Source organism: Chelonia mydas, chromosome 3, assembly GCF_015237465.2.
Source record: "Chelonia mydas isolate rCheMyd1 chromosome 3, rCheMyd1.pri.v2, whole genome shotgun sequence".
NCBI classification, from domain to species: Eukaryota; Metazoa; Chordata; order Testudines; family Cheloniidae; genus Chelonia; species Chelonia mydas.
The window spans coordinates 169404206-169427583 of NC_057851.1; the positions used below are offsets into that span (position 1 = coordinate 169404206).

Below are 23378 nucleotides of genomic sequence, written 5' to 3' on the forward strand. Positions count from 1 at the left end.
ACACGTATGATCAATGACTTTGTGTATTTCCTTGGTTTGCACTGGTGGTATGTGTAGTCTAGCAACCTGAACCCAAAGTTAACATGCATTTTTGTGGCGTTGTGCACATATATGTATACACACCCACACAAAAATCAGTGGAGATGATATCTATGTGACAAGTTTATCACATGATTAAAGTTTATCACACACTTCTGACCAACTTACCTGCTTTTTGGCTCACTAACTCATTTTCTTAGGACTTGCCCTGGAATTCTACTCCTCCAAGAAGTCTCAGTCTCTCTTTCCCACAGTTAATTTAACCTACCAGAGAAAGTTTTCATCCTTCTTCCCACCACAAGACATGGACTCCACCACCCTTGTGACACCACCATGAGACCCAGGGTGAGCAAGATTATGCCCCGAATCATAACAGTTTTTCCATAGATAAAAATATTACAACCTTAACTCTGTTATCCCATTGCCCTGCATGCCAGCTTGAGATAACCTGCATAACTAATCACTTCTGAGAAGTGTGGCCATCGCATGCTGATAAACTCTTTTTTTCATGCCACACCACATTAAGGTTTCTCTCGCTTTTTTCCCTCGAAGAATAGATTCCAAAAATATTTATCCAGTCACCTTTTAATCCTGCTCCACAGTGGAATGGCACTCTACAGTGGAAAATATCCAGTTAGAAAGATAGAAGGGTTAGGTTAGCCCAACCTTGCACTGTTCTATTCACTCACATGCATGTAGCAAGTAATGTTTCTTGGGCCAGTTAAATGTGTTTATTTTCTAGTCATGGCAAGAGTGGGTAAATATAGAGTGTCTGGGCTGGTAAATTGTTACGAATATTTTGCAAGATTAATTAGAAATATATTTAAAAATCATATCTACATATGCATATATCCAATGCTTTTTTTCATCTACAAATGAATCCACTGGAACATGAACTAACTTTCATTAATTCATTTTCTCTAGCCTTTGTAATGGCAAGATGCACCTACAAAAATGGAATCTTTGCATTTTATTACAAACATCTTGCTTTACAAAATTTTATCTTATAAAGTATGGAAATTGAGCAAGACATTTCTAAGGGAGGAGCCCTAGTTGTCTGACAGTATTAGACTGTATTCAGAGATCCAAACAACAGTTTGGGAGAACTAACATTTAAGTAACAAACTTTCACCGAACTATCTAGATATTTTTTACTCTCCTTCTCCTGATAAGGGTGGTATACATTCATAAATCTCCAGCGTTAATTTTTTTGCTCAATTCCTTAAATAGCATTCTTTCTAAATGTGAGTCACAGAGCTCTTTGTCTTTCTTCAGGAGTCATTTCAGAATGTTAGATTTTACTGAATTTGATGCCAATCATTATTAGTACTTTGGAAACTTTCTGTACACAGTTTTGAAGCATTTAGATTAAGGCTGTCAAGAGATTTAAAAAAATAATCACGATTAATTGCGCTGTTAAACAACAATAGAATACCATTTATTTGAAATATTTTTGGATGTTTGCTACATTTTCAAATATATTAATTTCAATTACAATACAGAATACAAAGTGTACAGTGCTCACTTTATATTTATTTTTTATTACAAATATTTACACTGTAAAAAACAAAAAAAACTGTATTTTTCAATTCACCTCATACAAGTACTGCAGTGCAATCTCTTTACCATGAAAGTTGAACTTACAAATATAGAATTATGTAAAAAAAAAAAAAAAACCCACTGCATTAAAAATAAAACAATGGAAAACTTTAGAGCCTACAAGTCCCACTCAGTCCTACTTCTTGGTCAGCCAATCACTCAGACAAACAAGTTTGGTTACAATTTGCAGGTGATAATGCTGCCTGCTTCTTGTTTACAATGTCAGCTGAAAGTGAGAACAGGCATTCGCATGTCACTGTTGTAGCTGGTGTTGCAAGACATTTACATGCCAGATGCGCTAAAGAGTCATATGTCCCTTCATGCTTCAGCCACCGTTCCAGAGGACATGCTACCATGCTGATGATAGGTTCTGCCTGATAACGATCCAAAGCAGTGTGGACTGATGCATGTTCATTTTCATCATCTGAGTCAGATGCCACCAGCAGAAGGCTGATTTTCTTTTTTGGTGGTTTGGGTTCTGTAGTTTAAGCATCACAGTGTTGCTGTTTTAAGACTTCTAAAAACATGCTCCACACCTTGTCCCTCTCAGATTTTGGAAGGCATTTCTGATTCTTAAGCCTTGGGTTGAATGCTGTCGCTTTTTTTAGAAATCTTACATTGGTACCTTCTTCGCGTTTAGTCAAATCTGCTGTGAAAGTGTTCTTAAAACAAACGTGCTGGGTCATCATCTGAGACTGCTATAACATGAAATATATGGCAGAATGTGGGTAAAACAGAGCAGGAGACATACAATTCTCCCCCCAAGGAGTACAGTCACAAATTTTATTGACACATTTTTTTAATGAGCATCATCAGCATGGAAGCATGTCCTCTGGAATGGTGGCCGAAGCATGAAGGGACATATGAATCTTTAGCGCATCTGGCATATAAATATCTTGCAATGCTGGCTACAAAAGTGCCATGTGAACGCCTGTTCTCACTTACTGGTGACACTGTAAATAAGAAGCAGGCAGCAGTACCTCCTTTCAATGTAAACAAACTTGTTTGTCTTAGCAATTGGCAGAATAAGAAGTAGGACTGAGTGGACTTGTAGGCTCTAAAGTTTTACACTGTTTTGTTGAGTGTAGTTATGTAACCAAAAAAAAAAAAAAATCTGCCTTTGTAAGTTACACTTTCACAATAAAGAGATTGCACTTCAGTACTTGTATGAGGTGAATTGAAAAATACTATTTCTTTTGTTTATCATTTTTACAGTACATATATTTGTAATAAAAAATAATAATATAAAGTGAGCATTGTGCACTTTGTATTCTGTGTTGTAATTGGAATCAATATTGAAAATGTAGAAAAACATCCAAAAATATTTAATAAATTTCAATTGGTATTCTATTGTTATAAGTGCGATTTATCACAATTAATTTTTTTCACCGCTATTAATTTTTTTGAGTTAACCACGTGAGTTAACTGTGATTAATTGACAGCCATAATTTAGAGCAATAATTTATTGCCTTGCATAAATTACAAAGAACTCATCTGTCCTCTTTTTCAATGGATGTGTCTTGTGGGGGTTTTTTAAACTAATTTTATGTTTTCAGGTGGAAGTTTCCCTTCATTGTGAAAGAATGAGTGACCAGTAAAACCAGGTCCTTTATTAATCTACAGTGCTGATAGCCTCAAAGTTAGTTTTTTCACACCATGCAGCTAATCATGACCTCAACCTTTATCTGAAGAACTATCCGATATGTGAAGAGTGGGAGGTAATTTATACCTCTCTTCCTGTGGAACAGATTGTCTTGGCAGTCATCCCAGTTCATTTGGGAGTCCATTTCCATTAAAAAACAAAACAAAACTGTTTGCAATGTGCTCTGTACTAGTTAAATCCAACTCATTATGACTCACTTCAGCCAGAAAATTAAAATGGGACAGGGAAGAGAGTACAGATTAAATGAATGGCTCATTGATTACCCTCCTACATCATGGTTCCCAATCTCTAACCTCATTAAGATCAGTTGATATCAGACAACCAGAGACTTTATCATTGTCATTTAGTTTTCATTATGTATTTTTTCTGAGCAGACATTTCAAGGAACAATGTACTAAGGGCTGTGGTGGATTCTCCATCACTGGCAATTTTTAAATCAAGATTGGATGTTTTTCGGAGAGATCTGCGCTAGGAATTATTTTGGGGAAGTTCTATGGCTTGTGTTATACAGGAAATCACAATGGTCCCTTCTGGCCTTGCAATCTATGACTGACCTGATCCTACCAGGTTCTGAACACCTCGATGAAGTACTGAGCACTCGCTATTCCAGGGTCTCAAACTCAAATGACCACGTGGGCCACGTGAGGACTAGTACATTGGCCCAAGGGCAGCACTGACCCCCCACCGCTGTCCTGGCCCCGTCCCCGCTCCACCCCTTCCGTGAGGCCCTGCCCCTGCCCCACCTCTTCCCTGAGGGAGCCTGCCCTGCCCCCGGTGCGCACCGGGCTGGAGCTGCTCTAGGTAAATGCTGGGGGGACAGGGGCGCTGCAGGGAGCTGGCGGGCAGCAGAAAATAGCCCCGCGGGCCGCATGTTTGAGACCCCTGCTCTATTCTCATAGTTTCTGCTGAAATTATCATCCGAAGCTTCAGCTAGTGAAAAAACAATTACAATTAAGTGACATGATGCTCTGATAAGCGCATCCTCACAATTATTCTTCCTAGAGCGGAATGTTGTCGGTGCACAAACAGTGGCTGTTGGGAAGGGACAGGGATTGCCCTGGGATTGTGCAGATAGTTTATGTAATCAGTACACTGAAAAAAATAGGTCAAAGATTTTTATTATGTACAGGTACATAAAAAAGTAAACCAAAATGCTTTTGCAACTTTTTGAGCAAATTAGAGGTACCTCACTGTGTTAATTAATATAATAATTGCCCGAGCAATAAAAAAAAACCAACAACTTTACACGGTAGCTCAAATAAAAACAGCAAATTTCGGATCCAATAATACTATTACCATTATATCCAGATTTTAGTCTAAGCAGAGGGCATTTTTAAGCTTCTATTTTAGCTACCACAAAGGTCCACTTTTAAGCTTCCTTAAGAAAACAGCATGGAAACAGACCAATCAAGTGGTGTTTTTATGTATGAAAGAACATGGCTGAGTCTGCTGGAGCAGCACAGACCAAAGGTGGATTGAGAGAGCAAATCTTGCACAGGAGAAAACAGGTAGAGATCTGTATTGAGAAATCACTTATTCTGCAAAAAGAAGGTGTTTGTCCTAAGAAGAGAGTGAAAGCCACTTCAGGGCCGGTGTAAAAGTTACTGTTAAGGGGAGGGAGCTTACAGAGTTCTGGAAAAGCTTCTGGAATTAAAAAGTGAAACTGAAGATTTCAAAAGTTGAATTAATCCCTCATTTCCAGTATACTCAGTAAATGCTTGAACTGCAACCTTTAGAATCTTGGTGACAACATTTAACCTTTTAAAAAGAAATAAAATTCTTATCAGCAGTGAAAAACTCATAAAACACGAAGAAGGTCCAACGTTATCCTTGATCGAGGGATATCAATATTGAGTACTTTAACTTCCACTCTTTCTCCAGGGCCCAACCCAAGACTTCTTCTCTTCTTGGCTTTAGAAAGTTTTGTTTCTGTTATGTTCCGAATTGGAATCAATCCTGACCTACCAACACCAATATCAACAAAAACTCCAAAGAGAGTAGCGTTCTCTACTTTTCCAGTCAGAACAGTGCCAATGCTCAAGTCTTCAAGACAAACTATGCTTCTCTTGAAATCAGGTTTCTCAAAATCTGTCATAAAAAACAAGAGATGAAAATCAAGTTTCTGAAATAAGATACTGGAAAGACAACAGTACAATTAAACTTGTGCTGTGGATCACCTCTAATAGGCAGCCTCCTACTTTCGGAAACTAACTGAAAGTTTTCAGAGTAGCAGCTGTGTTAGTCTGTATCCATAAAAAGAAAAGGCGGACTTGTGGCATCTTAGAGACTAACAGATTTATTAGAGCATAAGTTTTCATGAGCTTATGCTCTAATAAATGTGTTAGTCTCGAAGGTAACTGAAAGTAGCTCCAAGATTTCCAATACATTTTCATTTGGCTTTCATATAAGCATCACCTCTACCAGGCAATGGATTTTCTTCTATTTTGCTAGCCCCTTGGCTGGTCACTTAAAACAATTTATACTATATGGAGAACCAGGTATAGTGAAACCTATGGCAAGAGGCTACCGCAAGAGATCAACAAAAATTGATTGCCTGATAGGGTTTTTAACTAATGGTTACATAGTGTACTGAAAGCCCTGTAAGCATTTGCTTGGGAGAAGGGTTTTCTCTTACAGGTGATTCTTAGCACAGATTTATAATCATACACACGGTTATATTTTAGTGCACATAATTGTACATAGTAAAGTGAGTATTCAATTGAGGTAGTCTGGTGATACCACTAAGCAAAAGGAAAGTCACTCAAATAGCTTATTCATACCCCCATGCCTCAGAGATGGCCCTATATGCTCTCTACTCATTTATACCAGTTTGACATCAGTGTAATTCCACTAACTTCAAGGGAGTCACTCCTCATTTACACTGATGAGAGTGGAGAAGAACACACATATACTTTTAAATGCACGATGTTGGTAGTCAAGCCTATACAGTAGAGTATGTGGGAATGGATAGGACTTTTTTTTCTCCTATTACTTACTTCTCAATTGTTGATCCTTCACCAAAACCTCTTTCCTTTTGTGCCAGCCTTGATACCTGCCGTTCTGCCCTCCCCTACAGCTGTCTTCCTGATGCACTAAGCTTGTTAGTTTAGCAGAAGTAATATACTCAATTTACCAGAGAGATTCTAAATTTCACAAAAGTTAGACTGGGATTTTAATTTGTTTTCCCCTTTGTCTTTTAAAAAATAAAACACAAGTTAAAGGCCTAAAGCCAAAGCTCACTGAATGGGAGTCTGTGCGACTGCAGTGCATTTGGATCAGGCCCTAAGATATTACCCAGATTGGTGGTGGCATCAGTAGACCCTGAATGACATTGAAGTTTCCACTGAAGGAATGCACCTAATTACTTGACTCCAAATCAGTTAATCCTTTTGTAATATTACACTGCGCAGAGGTATTTCAATGCAAAAAGAAACTAAATAGCTGCTCAGGTCACTGGCAGGGATGAGACTGGGAGAAGCCATGGGAACCATTTAATGTTTAAAATGCTGCTTTTTGTTCCAGCCTGGCATGACCCAGGGTCTGCAGATTGTCCACTGTTACCTGACCAGCCATTTAACTGCTGCTCTAAGTTAGCTCCTTTGTGCAAAACTCCGAGATTTACTCCCCGGGGAGTACCCTGGTTACTAGAACATTTAAAAATAGATATTTTTTAAATCACCTTTCTAGTTCCCATCCCCAAATAGTTTTTCCTGTTTCACATTCCATTAAACTCATTGAGGAGCATTAAGCAGCCAACAACAGAGTATTTCAATTCAAACTGAGGGGAGCACTTTAGAAAACTAAACTACAAGGAACAAGATATAACAAACTGAGGAAAGGGGAAGTTAATAGTAATGAATATAAATCAGAAGCTAGGAATTGTTGAAAATTGATTAAGGAAGCAGAGACAAGGAGAAATCTATGGCCAGCAGAGGTAAGGAAAAGAAGAAGGAGTTTTTAATGTATATCAGGAACAAAAGGAATCCTAACAACATTACTGATCCATTATTAAATGGAAATGGTAGGAGTATTAATAATAATGCAGAAAAGAAATAAATGATGTAGTCATATCATTTAACACTCTTTCCATTCCAGTAGCCTCTCAGGAGGATGTTAAACAGTAGATACTGAAGTGAGACATTTTTAAATCAGCAGGTCCAGATACCTTGCATCCAAGAATTTTAAAAGAGCTGGCTGAGGAGCAACCTGGACTGTAAATATTGATTTTCAAAAAGACTTTGAACAATAGGGAAGTTCCAGAAGACTTTAAGAAAGCTAATGTTATGCTAATATTTAAAAAGGGTAAACGGGATGATCTGGGTAATTATAGGCCTCTCAGTCTGACATTGATCCCAGGCAAGATAATGGAGAGACGGATATGGGACTTGATTAATCAAGTATTAAAGGAGGGTGATGAAGTTAACGAATCAACAACGGTTTATGGAAAACAGATCCAGTCAAATTAATGTGATCTTTTCTGATGGGATTACAAGTTTGGTAGATAAAGATAATAGTATTGATGTCATATACTTAAACTTCTGTAAAGCGTTTGATTTGGTATTGCATGACATTTTTATTAAAAAAACTAGAAAGATAAAAAATTAACATGGCACATATTAAATGGATTAAAAATGGTTAACAGATAGCTCTCAAAATGTAACTTTAAACAGGGAATAATCAATTAACGGGTACGTTTCTAGTGGCGTCCCACAGGGATTGGTTGTTGGCCCCATACTGTTTAACATTTTTATTAATGACCTGGAAGAAAACAAAATCATCACAGATAGTTTGCTGATGACATAAAAATTGGGAGAATGGTGAATAGTGAAGAGGACAGCTCACTGACACAGAGAAATCTGGATTGCTTGGTAAACTGGCACTAGCAATCCAGCTTTTTAATATGGCTAAATGTAAATATATACATCTAGGAATACCGGCCATACTTACAAGACAGGGAATTCTATCCTGGGAAGCAGTGACTCTGAAAAAGATTTGGGGATCATAATGGATAATCAACTGAACACAAACTCCTAGTGTGATGCTGTGGCCAAAAGGGCAAATGCAATCCTTCAATGCATAATAAGGGGAATCTTGAGAAGGAACAGATAGCTTATTTTACCTCTACATTTGCCACTGGTGTGACCATTTCTGGAATATTGTGTCCAGTTCTGGCACCCAACTCAAAAAGGATGTTGATAAATTGGAGAGGATTCAGGGAAGAGCAATGAGAAGGATTAGAAAACATATCTCACAGTGCAAGACTCAAGGAGCTCAGTTTATTTAGCTTAACAAAGAGAAGGTTAAGGCGTGACTTGAGCACTGTCTATAAGTACCTACATGGGGAGCAAAATTAAACAGTAGCAAGCCTCCAGGACCAGGTGACTGTCAGATAGCTAATGTAAGGCTGATTTTTACAAAAGGCTCCAGAGGCAATCCTGGTAATTACAGATCACTAAGTCTAACTTCAGTACCAGGCAAATTAGTTGAAAATGTAGAACAGAATTATCAGACACATAGATGAACGCAATATTTTGGGGAAGAGTGAACATAGCTTTTGTAAAGGGAAATCATGCCTCACTAATATAGCAGAATTTTTTGAGGTCAACAAACTTGTGGACAAGGGTGATCCAGTGGAAATAGTGTGCTTGGACTATCCGAAAGCCTTTGACAAGCTCCCTCATCAAAGGCTTTTAAGCAGAGTAAGCTGTCATGGGATAAAAGGGAAGGTCCTCTCATGGATCAGTAACTGGTTAAAAGATAGTAAACAAGGGTAGGAATAAATGGTCAGTTTTCATAGTGGCGAGAGGTAAAGAGTGGATTTCCCCAAGGATCTGTACTGGGACTGGTGCTGTTCAACATATTCATAAATAATCTGGTTCAAGGGGTAAACAGTGAGAAGGCAAAGTTTGCAAATGATACAAAACTACTCAAAATAATTAAATCCAAAGCTGACTGCAAAGAGTTACAAAAGGATCTCATAAAACTGGGTGACTGTGCAACAAAACAGCAGATTAAGTTCAATGTTAAAAATTGAAAGTAATGCACATTGGAAAACATAATCCCAAGTATATATACAAAATGTTGAGGTCTAAATTAGCTTTTACCATTCAAGAAAGAGGTGTCATCATGGTGTCATCATGAATAGTTCTCTGAAAACATCTGCTCAATATGCAGTGACAATCAAAAAAGCTAATAGAAGGTTAGGAACCATTAGGAATAGGATAGATAATTAGGATAGATAATAAGACAGAAAATATCATAATGCCACTATATAAATCCATGTTACACCCACACCTTGAATACTGAATGCAGTTCTGGTCGCTCCATCTCAAAAAGAGATAGGTTAGAATTGGAAAAAGTACAGAAAAGGACAACAAAAATTATTAAGGAAATGGAACAGCTTCTGTATGAGAAGAAGTTAAAAAAACGGGGACTGTTCAACTTAGAAAAGAGACGACTAAGGGGGGATGTGATAGAGGTCTGTAAAATCATGAATGGTGTAGATAAAGAGAATAGGGAAGTGTTATATACCCTTCATATAACACTAGAACCAAGGGTCACTCAATGAAATCAATAGGAAGTACTTTTTCACACAACGCACAGTCAACCTGTGAAATTGATTGCCATGGGATGCTGTGAAACCTAAAAGAATAACTGGGTTAAAAAAATTTGGGTAAGTTCATGAAGGATAGGTCCACCAATGGCTATTAGCCAAGATGGTCAGAAACACAAGTACATGCTCCCCATGTGTCCCTAAACAGCTTACTGCCAGAAGCTGGGAGCGTACGACAAGGGATGGATCACTTGATAAATTGCTCTATTCTGCTCATTCCTTGTGACGCATCCGCTATTGTCAGAAGACAGGATACTAGGCTTGATGGACCACCTGTGTGACCCAGTATGGCCATTCTTATGTTCTTAAGGCATACATTTTTAACAATAGGCTAGTTCAGTTCAAAACATTTTAACAATGGGTTAGTTCAGTTCAAAACAAACAAAATCCCTGTCTATATTAAGAAAACCATTTCTGAGCACGATTGCTACTAGCACAGTTTCCAGGCACAGGCATTGTCTACAACAGATTGTTCCAAAAATCTTCCGCCATTATACTACCATTGGTGCATTCAAATTTGAATGTTTGCATTAAGAACTGTCATTTATTTTGGTGTTGAGTAACACAATGTATTTTTATGTTTATTGCTAGATAGTCCATTTCACTGAAAATTAGACATTAGAGGTCTAGAATTAAATTACTACATGATAGGAAATGGGTTTCCAGAATCATTAGTGGGCTGCATTTATAAATAACTATAATGAAGCAATGAAACAAAACAATAAAAGTTGAGAGAGTGGAAATGTATTTTTCTCTTTAAGCATCAGTCTACTGTTTATTATTACATGCCTGTATTTTTGTTGCCTACCTTTATCTCTTGCAATTGTGAGAGGATAGAGCGTATCCACTGTAAGGTTCATTGAACAACTGCACCTCCTGATATATCCCGCTCCTTTCCTACGCCCTCCTCACTCTCCCGCACCCTAAACTGTTTTGCACTGCTATGAAGATCTAACCAGTGAGAGTCATGAGCCATGTACCCCAATAAAACTTTTCTCCGAGGAGTGTGTGACCCAAACTTCCAATAAATCAGAATCTTACATTACTATTCCATAGATCTTTATTACTAGTGTTTTTAGTCGTCTCATGCTTCTCCCACAATAGCCATCAGTAGATTTAATCAGTGTAGTCAACATATTACAACTGTCTTATCTGTTAAAAGCCTTGCAGCCCACCTTCCGATGGCTCAGAAGGTCATGATTTAAGACAGGATTCACACTCCTTAATTACCGAGCCAGCAAATACTATCTGACTGACTGCATGCTGTAGTACATTCTTCTCTGTTCGACAGGATAAAGGAAGGGAGTCAGTTGACCTACACATCCACTAAATCTACTGCCAGTTTAGAAAACATGTAGTTTAAAAATGAAACCCAGAACATTCTAAATTCCGGACTACAACAAAACTACCTTTATAAAGCAAGGCATTCAGTTTTTACCTGTTCGGAAATCAAAGCCTTCCGGTTGAGTCAGACCATCAATGATTATTTGCAGTGTATGTACTGTTGTATTTAGTGTTTTTGCTGCTCCTTCTATTCCTTCTTTTTGAATTACAGCATTTACTTTTTGTTGCATATCAGGTTTTCCTATATCATTTGGGTTTCCTCCAATGAAAGTTAAAAACCTTGAGAATTAAAACAAAAAAGACAATAACCTGTAAGATCATAAGAGATATTTATATAGTCCCCTCAGTGAGGATTGAAATCTTGCCAAGTTTAAAGTTCAAACTATTTTTGAGCTCTTACATGCACAAAAACATCTTGTTTTTAAAAAGTAACAGTAAAAAAAGCTTATTTCTTTCACCTTAGCATAACTGAAACATTCTGCACTTCTCCATTCACCTTCACACTGAGGCCAAGCATGTAAAGTTTGAGTCTAAAATAACTTTTTCTGAAGGATATGAAGGACTGAATAGAAGGTTCAGAATAGAATCTGCTTCTCAGGCTTAACTTTAGGACTTGCTATCCATGAACCCTATTATTTCCAAAAGGATTTCCTATATTCATGATGATTTTATCCCAAAATTAATTAAATATTTACAGAAAAAAATGCAACTTACCATGAACATTCCATCAAAAAGTAAAAATTTCATCATTTTGTAATTCTTTCAATGTGACTTTTAATTAATTCAATTAAAATGAAAATACAGTGAAGATAAGATAATATTTGCAAACCTTACAGAAGTACGAAGAATCTTTTCTGGTTCTGAATTTTGTAATTTAAAGAAGAGGATGAAAAAGCTTTACAAAATAATCTGTCGTCCATGAGCTACACATAAAAGTTGGCCAATTATAATTAAGTGTTCAGATACTAACAGAATAAAGTCACACAAGGGTCTCTATTTGACTGATGTATTTCTTAGTCCACCAAATCAAGAAACTGCATATGTTGGCTTAATTATCTAAAACTGAAAGTAAATATATTATATTCAATAATAAAGATATAAACACCCTGACCATAGTTCTTGGGTTTTGAATTCTATAGTAGAGACATACACAATGCACGAGAGCATTGTTAGTTTATATACATAGATACTGAAGGAAATTAGCTGAAGAATATGCTCACAAACAAAGCATACATTTTTATGCTGTGTCTTACATAACATTTATTTTAGCAGTGACAATGGCTAAATATCCTCAATATCAATAAAAGGATGAGAAATTCAAAACGAGAGGCCTTTAAATACTTTTTCTATTATGAAAAACAATGCAACATTATGTTTATTAAATGAAGCTATCAGTCCTTTTCTTAAAACTATTCACCACAGATGCCTCTTAATTGCTTAGTCTTGGTGTTCTGTAAATAGACTTTTTTCACCAAATAGAACTCTACTCGTTCAGGATTCACATGGGGTTTGATTATGCCTGTCCTTCATGAAGGTGCACAGTAGGGCAATTGGAAGGAACATGAAGACTTCCTCTGCTCTTGCATGTTCTCCATAGCAGCCAGGCACAACTGCAGTCCTTGTGCTCTAGGAATCACAGGGGTCTGCTCCCTCCACTTTCCCCCCGCAGGGTTTGTGGCCCTATCCCACACCTCTGCACCAGCCTGTAGAACAGAACCTGCACACAGGATGGGGGAAGAATGGAAATATGCTGCACTCCACAAAGTGGTGCAGTAACCCGCACATCCCCTGCACAACAGGGAACTGTAGGATGCATTCCACCCCCACAGCCCCAAGACAATGTAACTGGTGGTGGTGTGGGTTGTCTGGACTGGAGGGGAAAAGAAAGGTAGTGGCTCTTTTAATGGTTCCATTCCCCTTTGGAGCTGGATGGGAAGGCATCACCTGAGCTGGTGGGCAGGCCGGTAGGGCTCAGGTAAGCCCCTGGCCCTGAACACCTGTGAGAAGGTATATAAACTCTGTCTCCCCTCACACCCAGATGAGCACCACCTATCCCTGCGGTTTTTGGTCTGCTGCTGGCATAGTGGTAGTCACCTTTTTTGGGACTGGAAAGGAATTTTTCCCTCACTGCCAGATTGACCAGGGCTGGATGGTTGGGGTGGGGTTTTTTTTGGCCTTCCACACAGCAGCTCAGGGACCCTGGGGTAAGTCAGGAAGCAAGGTTTTAGTTGTCACAACTTAGCAGGTGTTCAGTGCTGGTACTTATTCCATAGGAACTGGACATGAAGTTAGGGAAGGCATACCCTAAAGAAGCTGGGGAACAGGTTTGGGCTCCTAACATCTGGTACAGTGAGAAGACAATCGCCTTTCCCCAGCCCCTTAACAAGGTGCGGGCGCCAGGGACCAGCTGTGGAGGGTGGGGGGACTGATGGCAGTCCTACAATAGGTAGAAAAGATTAAGGATGGAATCATGAGCAGCACTGTATGAATTATTGCCGTATAGTTCCCAGATGAATTAAGTTAATAAAGTTGTGGCCTAATTAAACCACATCCCTTGCATCTTGTCTTTCTTCCTGTATCTCTGGGACAATGCACTCTGGCACTCCCCTGCAGCTGTACACCTCCACTCTGCTTCCAATGCAGGTCTGTGCCTTAAAGGCACAATTGAGATAAGTATTTTGTTCAGCATGAAGTATTATATTTCTTCTACCTGAGGGGGTCTACCTGACAATATAATGGATAGCCCTCCTCTTACGTGGCCTATCTTTGTATCTTATGTCTAGTTTTCTGCCATTAAGATAAGCTAATGTGTGAATCACTGACTTCCTCCCTTGAAACCAAAGACATTGCACGTCTAATGATGCAACTGAATGTGCCCTCTGTTCAACAGCTATTAGTGCATGCTTTTGTGCTCATGGTATAGCCACACCATTTTCAGAGGGGGGTTGAAGAGATAAATATATGCCAATCTAATTACTGTACAATGTTGCAAATCTTAAACTGATATTAATCATGGGAGCGACTTATTTTCTTTTTCAGAAAATGAAAACAAAGGAATATTAATAAAGGTGAAATGGCCTAGTTGAAGTCAGTGGCTAAACTCCCATTGACTTTAATGAGGCCAGAACTCCCCAGAACAGGGAATCAAGATTGATGAATTCTATTCCCAATTCTTCTACTGATTTACTATGTGACATGGTCAATTCAGCCAGTGTCTCTCTCTCAGCTGAAATGTGGATAATGTCCCCTACCTCATAAAGGTAGCTTAAGCAAAGGGATACGGTAGGTTTATAAATTATAATCTTAAATGTTTTTTTTCTAGATTCAAGTAACACCTAAGATTATAACATCTGAAAATTATTAGATAAAGTTATTTTCTCTATTTTTCAGGTTATTTTTGCCTTTGAGTATAGTTAATTTCACAGCGTCCTGCTTGTAGTCAGTGTCAATCAGCTTCCCCTGTTATTGTGGCTCTTTCACACAGTAACAAGGGAGAGAAAAGCATTACAAAAAAAATAAATTTGAAAATGTGGCTAAAAAAACACTAAAACCAGCACAAGAATTCAGTGACAGGCATTGGCCCCTGAATCCTCATTAATTTTTTTTTAACTGAACAGATTTCAACTTTTGGTGTCGCTTTACTATTTCTTAAGCATTTTAACTGGTTGGATAACAAAGTAAAGTATCAAAGCAAATGCAATTTTTATCAACATCATTATTGTTGTTCACGTAAGCATATTACCTTAAACCGATTGTAACTGTTATCCAAAAGAAGGGCTGTATCCAAAGGAAGCAGCTCTACTAAGATGATAAAGGACATGTACTATTCTCCCTCTACCTGCAAAGAACATTAATGGGGCTATATAGACAATACTGAAAATTTATGTAGGTCTGCGCAGTGTGCTCTGCACAGCACAGCTGACAGAGAGCTGCTGACTGTTAAGTGCTGAAAGATGGACAATGCCACACCAGAACACCAGTGGCAGGCAACAGCTGCCTGAGCTTTGACTGACATGGCAGATGTAACATGACAATCCCTACAAACAGCCAGCCTCCTGACTCAATGTTCTAAATAATATATGCTTCACAAAGCAGACCTATAAACAAGTCTGCTGACATTCGTGCACTTGGCTTTATTTTACCACAAATGGAAATTCAGCTTGAGTACCTTCAAGTAACATTTTTTCACCATCAGAATTTCATAGAAATGCATTTGTATTGTAAATCGATAACAGGGTACATTTCACTGTTAATAAATGTAACCACATGGAACGTTCACAGATGTACAAAAAAATTATGTACAGATCTTTCAAATGTGTAGATAATGTAATCAGGATGTACAGTATTGTGTGCAGATTTCGGGGAAGAAAAACAGTTAGTAAGAAATAGGACTCTGAGTAAGACCAGGAGCCTGATCCTTAAATCTTTATTCACACAAGTAATTTTTGGTTTTGGAATCCCATTGAAGATAATGGACTACTTGAATGAATAAGGCTTACTCATATGAGTGACGATGGTAGGAGTCAGGTCCTAAATTACCAATCATAATTACCTGAATCATTTAATACAGTTAAGGTCATGAACAGCAATTTGGTTCCAGTTTAGGAAGGTACTTAAGCAGATGTCTAACTTTAAGCATGAGACTTACCACTGATTTCAATAGAGATATTCATGTTCTTAAAGTTACGCATCTGCTTCAGTACCTTCCTGAACTGGGGGTCTTTTCAGAGGAACTTGTCTTTGCCTAAATTCCTTTCATTAACAGCTCATAATACAGACAGATATGACAAAACTAGAATCTCCGCAGTATTATAAAAATGCCCAACCCCAAAAAATATAAGCACCTTCAATAGAAAAAATAAAATTCTTATTTTAGAGATTCTCAATCCTTTAGGTCCTGATGAGACACTAGATGCTAAAATATTTCCATGTAAAGATATTACCTAGTGATTATCGTGATTACAGATGTAATTTTTAAAAAGAGACTATTTAATCTGGTTATATATTTCATATATCATTTTTCACTCAAACATGTGTGCCTTGAGGGCATTTAGAACAAAAATCAATATAAAGGACAAAGCTCTCGCTCAGCAGTAATGCATTGTATTGATCATCAATATTTTTAAATGTCATTGCTTAAGAACAAAGTTAAATGCTCTCTTATTTAGAAAACTTTCTTAGGGTTACTGCAAGGTCAGAAAAACTATAGTCAGAAAAGAAAGATTATGATATGGTTAGAAAAAATAAGAATAGACTGTGTGACAAGCAACTTCCCTTACTATGGTTTTAGTTATGTTAAACACTTAATCTGGACGATACTATCTTTGAAATCATAATTTTAACAAGTTTGTAATTGACAGTTCCAGTGCTGCAAGAAAGCGAATTATAGACCCCATAATAAACAATCTCCCCTCCTCTAAGTATTTTCTTGTGTATGCATATGAGTAAATTAACAAGTTCTAATTAGTAGTTGATATAGTTTAGCAGCAGCTATCATCTCTCTCTAAAAACCCAATAATGTTTAAAAAGTTCCACAAAAATTGATATGCAAAAGGTGAGATTCTTCATAACTTTGATCAATCTTATAAAGTAGGACATATTGCCTCCCTGTCCTCAGATACTGAATGTTTGAGTTAATGATGAATCCTTTTCATATAAAGGAATGTCAACTGAGGTAAAGCTACCAGAATCTTGTTAAAAAAAAAAAATCAAAACTGCAGGAGGTTAGCGCATACGACTCCAAGCTCTACAGCAAGCTTTCATTTCTACAGCAGCCTTTGGGACGTGACAGAACACGCAAAACACAGTCCTGGCTAAGTCACTGATGTTTTTATTTAATACATAATTTCATCCACCTTACTCAGATCAAGTAAAAATGTAGCATAGATGTAACAAATAAGCACATCATGTTCTTTTCACATACACATCTGCATAAAATTATAACACAGACCTTGCAGTGCTTAAAGAAAACGCAAATTTTTGAACAGAATGCAAAGATCATTAGAAAAAGCAACAATTATTTCCAACAGAGAGTTGCAGTGCATTTAAAAACTATTTTTAAACAAGAAGAAACTTCTTTGTGATATACAGTAGTTCTTAAAGCTACATAAGGGTTTTAGTCACAGTCATTCTGTTTTATGTTGTTATTTCCAGCAACACGACTTAAGAGCTGAGAGTACTGGGTTCATTACATGAAAGCAACATGATATCCCATTAAATCTGGTCATAGTGCACACATGAATTAATGGTGATGCAACACTATCACTTCTAAAACAAAACTTTGTATTAACATGTGCAAAGTTAGATAGAATGTATATATTTGCCAGTACCAAACAACAGTTAAACTATATGGACCAAACAGTTATAAATATTTAGTAATAGTTTCGGGTAAAAAAATGCATTTTTAATTTATAAAGCAAATTAAAGATTTTTGTAGCGTTGCTAAAAAACAACACAACAATATAAATCCTCAATATTTCAACTACTGAATTGGATTATATAAATGTCATGTAGTATTTGTATACTACTCTAAGCGAAGTTGGTTGCCGAGTCCAAAATTAATTTCCAAATATATATGAAAATATATAAATGGGTTAGACAAACACACTTGTATGAATATTTAACAGGTCTTGATATTTATATCTATGGATTTATTATGGCTGTCAAGCAATTAAAGCGATTAATTGCTCTGTTAAACAACAGAAGAATACAATTATTTAAATATTTTTGGATGTTTTCTATATTTTCAAATACAACACAGAATACAAAGTGTACAGTGCTCACTTTATATTTTTTTCTGATTAAAAGTATTTGCACTGTAAAAAAACGAAGAGTAATAGTATTTTTCAATTCACCTAATACAAGGACTACAGTGCAATCTCTTTATCATGAAAGTTGAACTTACAAATGTAGAATTATGTACAAAAAATAACTCCACTCTAAAATAAAACAATATAAAACTTTAGAGCCAGCAAGTCCAGTCAGTCCTACTTCTTGTTCAGCCAATCGCTCAGACAAACAAGTTTGTTTACATTTGCAGGAGATAATGCTGCCTTCTTCTTGTTTACTTCACCTAAAAGCGAGAACAGGCGTTCTCATGGCCCTGTTGGAGCCGGCGTCGCAAGATATTTACTTGCCGCTGTGCTAAAGATTCATATATCCCTTCATGCTTCAACCAACATTCCAGAGGACATGCGTCCATGCTGACGATGGGTTCTGCTTGATAATGATCCAAAGCAGAGTGGACTGACGCATGTTCATTTTCATCATCTGGGTCGGATGCCACCAGCAGAAGGTTGATTATCTTTTTGGTGGTTCGGGTTCTGTAGTTTCCGCATTGGAGTGTTGCTCTTTTAAGACTTCTGAAAGCATGCTCCACACCTCCGCCCTCTCAGATTTTGGAAGGCACTTGGGTCGAGTGCTGTAGTTATCTTAAGAAATCTCACATTGGTACCTTCTTTGCATTTTGTGAAAGCTGCAGTGAAAGTGTTCTTAAAATGAACAACATGTGCCGGGTCATCATCGGAGACCGCTATAACATGAAATATATGGCAGAATGCAGGTAAAACAGAGCAGGGGACATACAAGTCTGCCCCAAGGAGTTCAGTCACAAATTTAATTAACACATTTTTTTTTTAACAAGCGTCATCAGCATGGAAGCATGTCCTCTGGAATGGAGGCCGAAGTATGAAGGGGCACATGAATGTTTAGCTTATATGGCACATAAATATCTTGCAATGCCAGCTACAAAAGTGCCAAGCAAATGCCTGTTGTCACTTTCTGGTGACACTGTAAATAAGAAGAGGGCAGAATTATCTCCTGTAAATGTAAACAAACTTGTTCGTCTTAGCGACTGGCTGAACAAGAAGTAGTACTGAGTGGACTTGTAGGATCTGAAGTTTTACATTGTTTTGGTTTTGAGTGCAGTTATGTAACAAACAAAAAAATCTTACATTTGTAAGTTACACTTTCACAACAGAGATTGCATTACAGTACTTGTATGAGGTGAACTGAAAAATGTAATTTCTTTTGTTTATCATTTTTACAGTGCAAATATTTATAATCAAAAATAATATACACTTTGATTTCAACTTCAACACAGAATATATATGCAAATGTAGAAAAACATCCAAAATATTTAATACATTTCAATTGATATTCTATTGTTTAAGAGAGCGATTAAAACTGCTATTAATCATGATTAATTTTTTTTTAATTGCGATTAATTTTTTTGAGTTAATCGCGTGAGTTAACTGCAATTCATTGACAGCCCTAACATTTATATGGCTATAGATATGTAATAACTAAACATTAAGATAATTTACTATGTATCTGAGAAATAACTTTTAACTGAAATAGGTAACAACTGGTATAGTTATTATACTGTACTGTAGGTAGTTCACTAATACACTGTAGTTACATTTTTGACACTTTTGACAATTACCGCTCTTTCATCTAATAAGATATCAAGGATAACTACATGACATAGAGCAATTACCATGTAAATACAGTATTGTTAATACATGTATTTCTAGAATCCAAGAGCATTATGTATGATAATAAATAGATAATAAGTTTCAGTCATGTAGTTGATTAGTGGTTATTAATTATTCAAAAAGCACAACCACAAAAACTACTTTAGCTGGACCAAAACTCCCAATCTTTTTCCTTCAAAAATTTTTAGCTGCTTTTCATCCAACTTATAGAGCTGAATGAAGTTTTTCAAATGTTGACAAAAAAATTCAGTGAAAAATATCACCTTTTTTGACCAGCTTTAGTAATTATATTGCAATTGCAGTGTAATTACAATCACTGTGATAAAATATACCCCAATAATAAGACTTGTAAAGTATATGTATGATGTAATCATATATATTTTAAATTATATATGTTGAGGCCAACATTTTCAAAAATAGGGTCTCTATAACCAGGCTACTAAATGAGCAACCTGATTTACAGAAGTGCTGAGAATCAAATACAGCATTTCCCAATATGTTGAATGGTCCTTCTTCAGCAAGTGCTTAAGTACTTTGTTGAATTGGGGCCACTTGTAGCCACTGGGCGCTCAGCACTTTTGAAAATCAAGAGACTTATTTAGGTGCCTAAATAAGGAGATACTAGTCTTCTATTTTTGAAAATATTGGCTCGAAAGTCTGTACCTTAAGGGTAGCACCACTTATCATAAAGTGCATACTCTGCATCATAATCTGCACTTTTAAATTCCTAAACATAGGAGAGACATTCAGATAGAAGGGTTTCAGGACTGTGCGCGTTATATTATTGAATCCAAATGGAGTCCGGGTTGGGGGGGGGAGGGACCTTATTTTTCTCCTTAAACAACTGAGAGCATATTCACTGCACAATTTGGAAAGTCACATGATTCCTTCTAGTTTAATTTGAAAAACCTTATTATTTACTACAGTACTATGCAAAATGAACTACACATTGTACAAAGAAATTGTAAGGGGTGGTTCTGGGCAAGGGCTATTCCTTTTTGCATGAAAAAAATATTTTACAAAAAAATTAATGTATTTAAAAGTTACCATATGACATTGTTTATTTTTAAATAAAATAAGCCAGTAATTTTTATCCACTACTCCTATCCAAATTATTCAGGTTTCAGAGTAACAGCCGTGTTAGTCTGTATTGGCAAAAAGAAAAGGAGTACTTGTGGCACCTTAGAGACTAACCAATTTATTTGAGCATAAGCTTTCGTGAGCTACAGCTCACTTCATCGGATTCATACTGTGGAAAATACAGAAGATGTTCTTATACATACAAACCATGAAAAAATGGGTGTTTACCACTACAAAAGGTTTTCTCTCCCCCCACCCCACTCTCCTGCTGGTAATAGCTTATCTAAAGTGATCACTCTCCTTACAATGTGTATGATAATAAAGGTGGGCCATTTCCAGCTATTACCATACACATTGTAATTGATTATCATACACATTGTAAGGAAAGTGATCACTTTAGATAAGCTATTACCAGCAGGAGAAAGGGGTGGGGGGAGAGAAAACCTTTTGTAGTGGTAAACATCCATTTTTTCATGGTTTGTATGTATAAGAACATCTTCTGTATTTTCCACAGTATGCATCCGATGAAGTGAGCTGTAGCTCACGAAAGCTTATGCTCAAATAAATTGGTTAGTCTCTAAGGTGCCACAAGTACTCCTTTTCTTTTTGCGAATACAGACTAACACGGCTGTTACTCTGAAACATGACCTATAAAAACATCCATTTTTAAACAATGGTTTTGAGGTACAGAAGTCCAAAATTTAAAACCACTAATTTTCTTTTTCTGAAATATTTTATTGCGTTAAAGGCCAAGGAGGATTTTGTTGTTGTTTTAAAATTCGGTTAAAAAAAACTGTTCCCAAGTGGAGACTCTGCTTGCCAAGTTTCAAACCAGAACCAATTTTATGGCTGATTTAGAAACCCCTGAAAAATAGGGGGGTTTCATAATGGAAACACTGAGGTAATCTTTACTAATAACAGCACAAACGGTGCTGATATAATTGATTTATGGCATTAAGTCTTCTTAACTCAAAATCTGTACAACTGCTGTAAAATAATTGGAAAACATTTTAACGACGATTTAATATGCTATACAGATTATCAAAACATTTTTTGTTCACGGTTTCCACGCTATCAAAGCCTTGCTTTGTGATGCATTCTAATCGAATATCAAAATATGTTCAAATATTCTGAATTAAAAAAAAGAAAAGATAAAGAAATGGCCTCCTAGATCTTAAACCAAAGAAATTTCTGCCTAAGCCCGTCATAGGCAGCATATTTTTCTGAAAAGCTGGGACCGTGTTTTAAGTTTCTGAAAAGACTATTTTTTGAATACCAGCTTACAGTGGCACATCCTCCTCCATACAATTAATACAGCATGTACAAGGTATTCAGTTTCTGAAGACGTATTGTAAAAGAGCTGCTAGAAAAATCAAGGAAACATTTAGTAAGTCCTCAAGAAGTTAGAACCAGGTAACAGTCATATGCCTATAATCTGAGACTTTAGAAGGAAAAGTTTCAGAGTAGCAGCCGTGTTAGTCTGTATTCGCAAAAAGAAAAGGAGTACTAGTGGCAACTTAGAGACTAACCAATTTATTTGAGCATAAGCTTTCGTGAGCTACAGCTCACTTCTAGTTTCTAATCACTCAATGTAAACTTTTAAAAATATTATATATGTATCCCATGGAAAATACTCATTCATAAGGATACGATTCTGTCATTGAAGTCACAGATTCCATGAATTTCTGGGACCTCCATGACTTCTTCTGAGCAGCTGTCAACCCCGGAGCCGCCAGACAGCTTATCAGCGGCCAGCCCCAGGGCTGCCGGAGGAGCGGGGGCGGGGAGGGATAGTGGGAGGGAAGCAGGGGACGCGGCTCTGGAACAACTGACCGGCGGCCAACCCCAGGACCACCGAACAGCTGACCGGCGGCCAGCCCCAGGACCGCTAGAGCAGCAGCAGGGCTGGAACAGCTGCAAGCTCTGGCACTGCTCTGTTTGTACCCCCCTCGGTATTTTTAGTAAAAGTCAGGGACAGGTCGCAGGCTTCCGTGAATTTTTGTTTATTGTCCACAACCTGTCCCTGACTTTTACAAAAGTACCTATTACAGAATCTTAACTATACTCATTTTTAAAGAATGGCAACCAGCATATGTATATGATGTACACAAACTGCAACATCTGGCATGCAGGTTATATTTCAGTGAGACTGACAATTTAGGAATCTTATGCCTCTGTTTATAGAAGGGATTTAAATATGTGGTTTAGCATTATGCAAGTGGGAATCTCCTTTTGCAAATTATACAATTGCAAGACTTCGGCTAGTATAAGCGGATGTTATTTAATGTGGTTGGCTACACACAGAGATTTTTCTTTTAAATGTATTTACAAGATTGCTTAAACTAAAGATTTATGCCTCAACCATATTTTCTGTATCTATAATGCTTTTTGTTATCAACACTCAGGTTTGGATTCAACAATAAACTTAATCATATGCTTAATATTACGCACATACTTAAGTCTCATTGAAATGAAGAGTGTGAAGTTAAATGCTTTGCTGAATTGGGCCTCAGCTGGGTGTTATTTTAAGAAGTGATTATTTATG

The 23378-nt window shown here is 37.0% G+C and overlaps 1 protein-coding gene across 10 annotated transcripts in view; it reads right to left on the reverse strand.

Annotated features, from left to right (window-relative positions):
* Positions 1–4401: 4401 nt before the first annotated feature.
* Positions 4402–23378, reverse strand: part of SRBD1 (S1 RNA binding domain 1) — a 222780-nt gene continuing 203803 nt past the window's right edge. For all 10 annotated transcript variants that reach the window (XM_043543785.1, XM_043543783.1, XM_037895846.2 and 7 more), the window contains 2 exons: positions 11353–11537; positions 4402–5389 (listed from right to left, as the gene is read on the reverse strand). In XM_043543785.1, the coding sequence (XP_043399720.1) occupies positions 5100–5389; positions 11353–11537 (475 nt within the window). In that variant the 3' untranslated portion in view covers positions 4402–5099. The remainder of the gene's footprint in view (positions 5390–11352; positions 11538–23378) is intronic.